The 10,727-nt window shown below is 41.3% G+C and overlaps 1 protein-coding gene across 3 annotated transcripts in view; it reads right to left on the minus strand.

The window, feature by feature from the left end:
* Positions 1-1,370: 1,370 nt before the first annotated feature.
* ddx31 (DEAD (Asp-Glu-Ala-Asp) box polypeptide 31) overlaps positions 1,371-10,727 on the minus strand; it is a 39,599-nt gene continuing 30,242 nt past the window's right edge. For all 3 annotated transcript variants that reach the window (XM_032516595.1, XM_032516596.1, XM_032516594.1), the window contains 10 exons: positions 9,513-9,619; positions 8,566-8,801; positions 8,264-8,416; positions 8,107-8,166; positions 7,910-7,960; positions 7,143-7,282; positions 6,924-7,008; positions 4,250-4,361; positions 3,944-4,160; positions 1,371-1,813 (listed from right to left, as the gene is read on the minus strand). In XM_032516595.1, coding sequence (XP_032372486.1) covers positions 1,675-1,813; positions 3,944-4,160; positions 4,250-4,361; positions 6,924-7,008; positions 7,143-7,282; positions 7,910-7,960; positions 8,107-8,166; positions 8,264-8,416; positions 8,566-8,801; positions 9,513-9,619 — 1,300 coding nt within the window. In that variant the 3' untranslated portion in view covers positions 1,371-1,674. The remainder of the gene's footprint in view (positions 1,814-3,943; positions 4,161-4,249; positions 4,362-6,923; positions 7,009-7,142; positions 7,283-7,909; positions 7,961-8,106; positions 8,167-8,263; positions 8,417-8,565; positions 8,802-9,512; positions 9,620-10,727) is intronic.

Raw genomic sequence — 10,727 nt, forward strand, 5'->3', positions numbered from 1 at the left:
TTCCATCAGTCTAATCAGACGGCAGAACATTTAATTCAGACATTAACGGAGCGATTAGCCGATGAAATATTAAACACAGGGTGAAATATTAATGCTGGTAAAAGGCAGCCTTTACACATCAGAGTGACCTGAACACTCGGAATATTTCCTTAAGTGCTGCAGACAGCAGCTGCTTTAACAGAAACTCTAAGCTTTTATTTCTTCAACCGAAAACCTCAACTTCAAAACCTTCCCTTTAGTTTAACATCTTTATATTTAGGTGTATTTACTTTATTTTTACATTTTAAATGTTTTTTAGGCATGCATAACTCCATCTCGTGGAAATCTACCACAGACGTTCCAGTCAAGCCAAAGCATTTAGTTGTTTGTGTGGACATCTTCCACAAACATCCCCACATTGACACTGGGACGTTACATATACAGTACACACACACGCGCGCAATTCAATATCGATTCTCTATTAAAAAAACTGTTCACAGTATGTAAATGTAGTTACTAGAAGTTACCGGACAAAGAATTCTGCTGCAAGATGTACCTTCTAACGCTAAAATCTGGATGTAATAAAGTCTACCATCTTTTTGTTGCATCAAGTATAGCTGTGTAATCCTTTAGTGAACCTGCAGAACTTCTTTAGTTCAGAACAGCCGCCACTCACAGGAGGAAAGAAGTTGCGTTAACATCGGATCAGACGTCACATCAGTTCATGTCTGGATCACGCTTGGCAGCACAGACGATAACTACTTTGTCTTACCTGCAGCACTGAGCTGTTGAGCTGTAGCAATACTGCAGTATTACTGTCGTTGTAATGCAGTATTCAGCTGAATGAAGTGAACCATGCTGGGAAACAGTTGAGAATCCTAAAAAGTTGAGTTCAGGCAGTGGGTTCCACCCTCAAAGAGCAAAAATTACATTTTATTTTCCAACAAAGAAAAATAATTCTTCGTCAAAGACGTCAAACAGTATAATATTCACATTAAAGAACACACAAACATCCTGTTTACATCCTTGTGAATCTGTGGAGAAAACATTTCCGGTCTTCAGTTTGAACTGAAACACCAGGTTGTTGGGCAGATTGTTAACACAATCAGAGTTTATCTGGAAACCAAATTGAGCCTTTAAAAAAGATGGAAAGGTAAAACAACTGTTGAGGCAGCGAGAAGCCTGGGTTCTTTTCAGCACATTTTAAAGATTTCTTACAGAGTCATTAATGAAAAACTATTTTAAGAATGTTTCCTGTCGAATTCAGAAAACTGTGTTCAGACAGGAAGAGTGAAGCCTCGTTCGCTGGATTTTAACCCACTGTACCGTCGTTAGCTGGAGGCTAACAAGCAACCGATGCAGAATGCCGTTTTTACTCTGTGTTTATGATTCATGAAGACTTCAGCATAACCTTCAATGTTCCGCTCAAATTTCAACATTTACAACTCACAAATACGCGTCTTCAAATCAATTTGAGTCTAATCGCGTCTTTGCGTTGACTTTGTGTGCAACCTAAATGTCATCCATCTGTCTGAACACAGTCAGACTACTCCTGGATTTCAGGTCGGCGTCTGCACTCTTTTTTTCAGATTTATTATCCAATAAAGTCTGATGTGTGCCTGTAACAGCGAGTCAGTCAGCTGTTTGCAGGTCGTCACCTTTGCTCAAAGGCACTCCAGCTGCTGCACCTCCTCATTACTCCGCCTCCTCTTCCTCTCCTGACTGACCAAACGTCGTGGTCTTCTTTTTCTTCTTGGTCTTGGCGTCTGCTCCCTCCAACCCACTAGAGAACTCGGAGCAAAGCAGGCTGACCTCCCTCTGACCGCAGGAGAACCTGAGGATGTTTAAATCAAATGTTAAAGTTGAGTCTGCTTCATCTTCACTTTGTGATCAAAACTAAACAAAAAAAGGTTCAACAGTGTTAGAAAATATCTGCTTCTTTAATAAAAAGGTCTGACATACACTAACAGCCGATAACAGAGCTTCACATTAATGTTGAACTGAAGATAAAAATGGTCCTGCTGAGAAAACGGATTTAATTACTCCAGGCAAGGAAGTGCGCTGGGGTTTGGCCAAGCTGTGGAATTGCATCTCCCAAGCTGTTACATGATACTTTTTTCTATAGACTTACTTTGAGAATTTGATATATTTGGTTCAATTACATTTGAAAAGTCTACAAGAGACATACCATTAAATCATTTAACCCCTGTTTAAGTTAGTGGAGCATCCGACCAGCCGAGTAATTTTGGCTCCATGAAGGCTTCCTGCACCACTGAGCAACTCTCATAGTAATAAACTGGCTGTGCCTCGAACGCTGCACCCAGTTCTTACAATACATCTTCAAAAACCACTTCTAAATGACTTCTTCTCCATAGCAACAGCTATGGATATACATGGACTGCATGTAAATGGACTGTAAATGGACTGCATTTATATAGCGCTTTTCTAGTCTTAACTACTACTCAAAACGCTTCTACAGAGTACACACATTCATACACACAATGGCCGAGGCTGCCCTAGAAGGTGCCACCTGCTCATCGGGTAAACATTCACACACCAATGGCGCAGCATCGGGAGCAATTTAGGGTACATTTGTTCAAGTACCAAATTTAAGTAAAGTACCTCCAAATTGAGTATGTTCATTAATGATTACCCTTCTAAAGTTCTGTAAAAAGAGATAAAAGGATCAATAAAGTGCAGAAAGTTAAAACAGATGTGTAGCTGAACTTAGTTTATACTTAACTTATACTAGTTTACTCTTCTCTCCCATTAATTACCTGACGACCCCTCAGATTAATCTGGTGACCCCTTGGAGGGGGCAGACCCCTAGGTTGGGAACCACTGGACTAAAGTATCTCACTGTATATAAAGTAGTTAAAAGTAGCTCAAACAGCTCCAACAGTAACATGCTGCTCTAACATTGATGCCTCAGTAATCTAAATCTAATAATGTCACATAGAATCAGATAGCAGTCACTTACAGAAAGACCTTTTACTGCACTACGTGTACTCTTACTGCACTACATTTACCTTCCCTGCATTCACTAAGGCTGAGAATACTTTAGAATTTTGAATGCAGACTTCAACTTATTTGATTTATTTGATGATTTAAAAAAATATATACATCTACTACTGCACAGCAGTAATTACATACTGTAGGCAGACATTAAAAATCACAGAGGACAAAAAACACAATAAATTCTTTCTTTTGTGGTCTTTTAGTAAAACACTTTAAACGTGCTCAGAGAAACACTCAGTTTCAGATTTGTGGTCAGGTTATTCCAACGTAGACAGATGTGGTTTTGCCCATTTGACTATTGATATAACTTCAGTAAGGTACTTTTTCCAGCGCTCACTAATACAGTGTTGGTTGTAGGTCTTCATTAGATTTATGATCATGAGGATCACCTGAATGCACTATTACACAACTAGCCAGCACCCAAAGGATTGAGACACACACACCTATAATTACAATATGTCTCTACTGACCACTAAGAGTGTGTGTTGTTGTTAACAGCTGCGCCTCACTGCAGGCTTGTCTGGACACGGTCTGACCCCACACACGCACCTGCGCACGCACGCACACACGCACACACGCGCACACGCACACACACACACACACACACACACACACACACACACACACACACACACACACACACACACACACACACACACACACACACACACACACACACACACACACACACACACACACACACACACACACACACACACACACACACACACACACACACACACACACACACACACACACACACACACACAAAGAAAGAGAGAGACTGAAGGGAGCATCAGCTTTAATTATGTATAGGAGTGTGTGTGTTTAATGTGTGTGTGTTACTGCCTGTCAGCTCAGCAGGGGTTGTGTGTTAATGAGCAGAAACAGACAGACGTGTCAGACACTCACACACTCTCTCTCTCTCTCTTTCTCTCTCTCTCACCTCTTTCCTCCTGCCGTCTGGTTGCTGGTCCTCTTCTTCTGGTTCTTGTTCTTGTTGTGGGTCTTGGCCCCTGAGCCCAGGGCAGCGTTTAGGCCCTGTGGAGCGTCTCTGAGGCCAAAGCTCTTGGCGGTGTGTCCCAGATGGAGGGAGCGGATGTGGAAGATATGTTTGAGGTGGGCAGGGTAGGTGGTGTACGCCCGTAGGAAGGACTGCAGCGCTGGTGGACATCAGAGGGAAACATGTAAACAAAGGAACTGTGTCGATAAGTAAACAAACAAAACACACACACACAGATTACAAACATACCTTTCTTGGCGTTCTGCACTGACTGAGCGTCTGAGTGAACAAAATTCTCAAACTCTGTCTGCAGGACCGTTGCTCTCTCTCTGGTCTCCTGCTCCAGGGCTTTAGACGAACTCTGACAGACAGACAGACAGAGTGTTCTGCTGTTATTCACCACAAACAACTTCATATGAGCTGCAAACACAAACTGTGAAATCACCCTTCGGTTGCAACCAGTAACACCTGCAACATGAGGGACCCAAAGCCTGTGGGATCATTGTGAGCCAGTTATGCAGAATTGATAAAACACCACTAACTAATTACTATTTTTACAAATAAAAATATATAGTTAGATATGAAAGCCACAGCTCACAGGTTAACCCAGCCCTGTGAGAAAGACCAGCGGGTGAATGCTCAGCGGTGAAACATATAATCTCCTTGATTTTAGGATAAACAAAATAAATCTACATTTTGATTGAGTTTGATTTACAGTTGATATTGTGCTAAAACACATTGGAAGTAAACATTAGTCAAAGTCAGAAAGTCATCGCATCTCTATCAAAGTAAGGCATGCAGGTAACACTTACGTTACAACATTGACTTACATCTTTGATTATTATGGAAATACCCATTAGCATTCTCATCATAATGTAATTTGATGAGATAAATCCAAGAATTATCACCCACACTTATGGGACATTATAAGTTTAATGGAAATTAAAAGCATAAAGTATATATATATATATATATATATATATATATACACATACACTGTATGTTATTTCATGGTGTTATATTTATAACATTTTCCTGACGTTTCAGTTTTTTTTACAATAAATTCCAGCTTTCCATTAATAATCAAAATGAATTATTGGCATGAGTTGGTTCAAATGGAGCTCCAGTCCTTTGATACCAAAATATGATCAAAGAAAAGATCCACAAACATTTTCTGCCTCAGAACCAGAGTGAGATCAAAATCCACTGAGCAAGGCACTGAAGCCTTCGGCTGCTCCTTCTGTGAAACTGTGAATATGTTTCAGCCTTCATGTTCAACAGATGGATAGTATTTAAATAAAATGTGTTAATGTCAGAGTGAGAGAATCAGAGACTTCCTGTCTCAACCTGCTGCAGGACCCATCAGGTCTACGCTTCAATAAAACTGTCTAAACAGATCCTTCACAAACTCCTCCCCCCCTGCTGCTTTTACTGTCACTGAAGTCTTTCTACTCAGAGTCTTTGTTCTGGTGCTCTTCAGCCTGACACTGTCACGATTGGGTCTTTAAAAAGAAAAAGAAACAAGTGTTTAAAAAAGGCTTCTTATCACCATCACAGAAACAGCAGGTGGTTTTAGCTGCCTGTTGGTTCAGACCTTCAGATTCATGGTGAATCCACTGCAGTCCTCTAGAAAACTTGGGCCCACTGCAGAGACCCCCAGAACTCCATTCCCAGAGGGACCAATCACAGACCCCCCACATTGACCTGAAGGGCACTTTAAACCAACTTGAAAGCTCAATGAACACCCAGATGAACCTTCAACTCTCTCAGAGACCCCGTGCCCCATTCAAATGCCCTTAGAAAACCCAAGTATCCCTAGATCCCTCTTAAAGACTCCTGCAACAAACTCAAAATGCCCTGATGGACACTTCAACCAATTCAAAAGGCCCCAGAAGACATGTAACCGTCTTGGAGGAGACCTGGAACTCCTTAGAAGATTCATGTGCAGGATGGACCCAGGAAATCCCATTAAGAGGTTCCTGAAAACCCATGAACACCTTTACCTCAACCACCCCTGGAATCTTCTTACAGTCCTGAAACACTGGCACTCAAACAGACACACCGTATACCCCTTTAAATACTGGGATACCTAGCCTGACAAGTCAGACCCAAATCATCAAGATTTTGGGTCTGGGTACTGACCATTGGCAGTACTCAATCCGACAGGTGGGATAAACTATTGTCTTTCAACTTCCCTCTGCACGCAATAGGATAGTGCTACCGTATTGGGGCGGCAAAACTCAGAACACATCTTTTTTTTTAGAATGACTACAGTGCTTAACTCCAGGTCTTCCAGAGTCGCGGCCAAAGCCGATTTGAAAGACCACGGTTTGGCAGCAGCAGCAGCCATCTTTTTTGTTTTCAAATAGCAGGGAATTCACGCCGAACCATGGCAATTCTGCCGTCCTTATGTTAAGCCCGCCCACTGACTACGTACACAATGTGATTGGCCTGACCAGAAGTTGGTTTTTCCAGGTAGCAAGCCAACGAAGAGTTGCTAGACTGACCCTGGCTGCGAATTACATTTGCTACTACTAGGGTGTGTCTAGATTTCTAGGCTATGGGATACCCAGCAGGAACCTTGGAATCCAAACAAAAACTAAAAAGCCCTCAAACTCCTTCAGAGCAGAACCTTAAAGATGCAAAAACTGTTCTGGAAAAAAAATCTGGATACCCTCTAAGGACCACTAAAATGCAATCAAACAAGGTACCTAAAACTACACAAGGGACCATTAAGACCATATTTGAAGAGCCCTGCAATCACCTTGCAGACCCTCGTACCCCCTCACAGACCCCAGGAACCTGGAAAAGGTCCATGATGTTATCACCTGGAGTTGCTAAACCACATCAAGGACCTCTGCGAACATCTCCAAACCTTTATACTATCTCTGGAGCTCCATCTGAAAGGTTTAAGGTGTTTTACCTTGCTGTAGTATTTGCCCCGCCCCTTGTAGGTGTCATCCATCATCAGACAGGACAGGATGTCCAGCAGCTTCAGCTCTGATAGGCTGAAACACAACAAGACCCACAGTCAAAACCAGGATGTGGCCCAACAGAAAGTACTGGACCAGTACCATCAGTAGTACTGTCACTAAGGTACTGCACAGTGCTGTGATGGTACTGAGATAGTGCTAAAACAGACCTGATGTGGTGATTGGCCAGTTCGGTGAGGAAGGCGGTCTCAGCAGGAGTGAGGAAGAGGAGGCTGCTACCTCCTCCCCCGATACGGGCCGTCCGACCGACACGATGAACGTACTCTGCTGCTGCTGTCGGAGGAGTGTACTGTAAACATAAACTGATGTTATCCAGTAGCATAGAGCAATGTTTTGGTGAGAAGACATAACGGAGATGCACGGTGTCAGATCCATGGAAAAGAGACAGCAAATTCACTCGACACTTGTGCTGATTAACGCGGCTGAGCGGGCGGGATAAGCAGCTTTACCAGAAACATCTTTAATTGAACAGTAAAATGCAGAATTTAGAGATTTAAAAAAAAAATCTTAGTTCTGATAGCAAGTTTGTTAATATCCGTTTAATATCAGCGTAAAAAAACCCCAATCAATCGTCAATATACAATCACATCACCAATTGGCATTACCCAACCTACCAAGGGGTCTCTAAAATAAAATCAGCTTAAACCCTTGTTTTCTTAAAAATATTTACGTATATGTTCGTAAGGAGAATACATCTAGTTGTTTCTACATTCATGTTTCAGTTTTCTACCTTCTAGTGCAACATTTTTTGCCTGACATTAACAAAGGTAATATTTTATTATTGTGAAATATTGGACTCGTTCACCCATGCAGACCTCTAAAAACCTTTTTATATAACAATCTGAGAAAGAAAAATCACTTTTTGTTTGAGCTGCATGTCCGCACTGCTGAGATGAGTCAGATTTAGAATAATTACCTGAATGATCCAGGTGACCTGTGGAAGGTCCAGGCCTCTGGCTGCAACATCCTGAAACACACATTTTACATTTTTAATGACTAAATAATAAATGTAACTTATAGTGTAACATTTGTTGTATATGGTGCACTATCAATACTAGATATTCTGTGAACAGAAGTGAGAACACAGACAAGATAATGAAGAGAAACACTGACCGTACACAGCAGGACTCCAGAATTAGACACGGAAAACTGCTGGAAGACCTCGGAGCGCTCCTGTTGGAGAAAACAAACACACCCAAACTGGCTGAAGCTCGATACCAAGCGATCACAAAAACACTGAAGAGCAGAGAAACGTTGGTGGCCATCTTACCTCCTGTTTCATGTTGCCATGGAGACGCAGGAACTTGAACTGAGGCTTCTGATTGGTGGAGGGCCCAGAGAGGACGGAGGTGAAGAGGGAGTGCAAGAATTCGACGGCCTCGCAGCTCGAGAAGAAGACGATAAGTTTGTTGTTCTGAGAAAACTGAACAACCACAGTCGTCATCATGGTGACCGTTTACTGATGATCTGCTGTCGACCAATTATGTTGCTGCAACTGAAAACCAGCTGAGCAATATGCCTGATCTAAACAATTTGTTGAAAACTAGACTGCAATTTATCTATGTTGTTTACCTTGCATTTGTCCAGTATGAAAGCAGCCAAACAGACCAGTCTGATCTTGCTGGGAACCACTACCACATATTGCTTCAAAGCCTCTGGCAAAGCAAAGCTCTCTGATTGGCTGGCTGGGTTGCGGTCAGAGGTCAATGAAGAGCTGGTGGTGGTGGTGGTGAGGTCAGAGGAGGCGGGGCCAGATATATGGATGTTGACTGGGTCCTGAAGACAAACGTCTACTAACCGAGTTACACCTGAAACGCAGTAGGATGTTGAGTTTATACTGTAACCCAGTAAAATGTGAACACACAGACATAAAACATACTGACATCATTCAGTGTGACTTACACCTTCTGAGGACAGCAGAATAAACATCCATAGAGAGAATCATCACAGTGTATGGCATTGCTTTGAGGGGCTGCCATTTTTGGAGTTTAATGAATAAATGCATTGCTGTTGCTATTGAACGTCGCATGGCCTTTTTAAAATGGCAGGTTTGTGCAGGATGTCCTGTGTCGCGCTAGTTACCAATCAGTGGTCTGTAGTGTTTTAACTCCACCTTCTGGTATCGGCTCAGCTTGCTTGGAACCTCCACCGAGGTGGTACCAAAAAATGACCAGGTATCACTTAGTATCCACAACTTTTGCTAATGCAAATACAAAAACCGCCGTTCTGCTTGGTAGTAAAAAGATAATTTGACTAAATGCAGACACATATATAAAAATGGTTTCTTAAAGTGCTCCAGTTTTTTTAGTTTCCCCCCAGTCGTCCCTTTGTCCATTTGAAAATTCCTACTGTAAACAATACTGTTAAGTATAGGATTATATAGTATATGAAGTAAAGTGACCAACAAGGATTGAAAAAAAATGTAAATAAGATATCATTGTAATAATAACAAAACAATAAAAGAAAAAAAAACTTTGTACAGCAGGAATGAGCACACAGACAGAACACAGTGTATTTACCATGTGTTAATGTAGCAGACAGCAGGACGTTCTGTCTGCTTGGTCCTGTAGAGTTTAGACTGTTCAATATGACGGTCAGATCCTTCTCAAAACCCAGGTCCAAAGTCCTTAACACACACACACACACACACACACACACACACACACACACACACACACACACACACCACACACCACACACACACACACACACACACACACACACACACACACACACACACACACACACACACACACACACACACACACACACACACACACACACACACACACACACACACACACACACACACACAGATGAGGGTCTAAATATCAAACATTAATAAAATAAGTACAGCACAGCAAACAGAAAGAAATCATTGCAAAACTGGTTCCAAATGCTTATACCTTGTAAAAATTGCAAACATTGAGGGAGTGGCAAAACTCCTTCTTTTTTTTTTACACTCTGGCACTTATTTCAGAACCTTGATGTAATTTTTCAAAACTCTAGACAAAACTCACAACCAATGATCACATTGTACATGTTTTCAAAACTCCAACACTTGTTTCAATTACTTGGATACACTACACATAAACCTAAGATCATTTGTTCATTTAACTAAAATCACCTGTTCAAAATGGCACAACATCAAAGTACTACTACTTCAAAAAGCAATTCACACATTACTTTTTAAATGATTGTCCATTAATTTCATTACAGTGATCTAACTATCAATTGATACATTTGATGATCAAAATGATAAGTAACTGTTGCATTACTAATAATGAATAGTTGTATGGAAACAGAAACAATATTCCATGTTTAGATCATAAAAGATTCAAGATACCAAGATTCATTGTAACCAATCAGCGTGGAGCATGAACCAATTTGACTACATTACCTATGGATGTAATATTTTATCATCATTCTTTACTGTAACGTACTACTGTTTATCAGACACTGTTTCTAAGTTTCAATGTACCACCTTTACTGTAAGACTATTTACAGTATTGACAGTACTGCACTGTACGTATGCAGGCCCATGGAACTGCCAAATTGTTACTGATGATTGAGCTATATAAGTAGAAGTGATTACTGTACTTACATCTTCATCAACTCTGTCATGTGGATTTGGCAGGTTCTCGTCTATATTGCAATTAGGCAAACATCTTGGAAAAAACCTTCGGGCATGGCAAACAAAGTAGTACGAGTGTGCGTGTGTGTGTGTGTGTGTG

This window comes from Etheostoma spectabile, chromosome 5, assembly GCF_008692095.1.
Source record: "Etheostoma spectabile isolate EspeVRDwgs_2016 chromosome 5, UIUC_Espe_1.0, whole genome shotgun sequence".
NCBI lineage: Eukaryota > Metazoa > Chordata > Actinopteri > Perciformes > Percidae > Etheostoma > Etheostoma spectabile.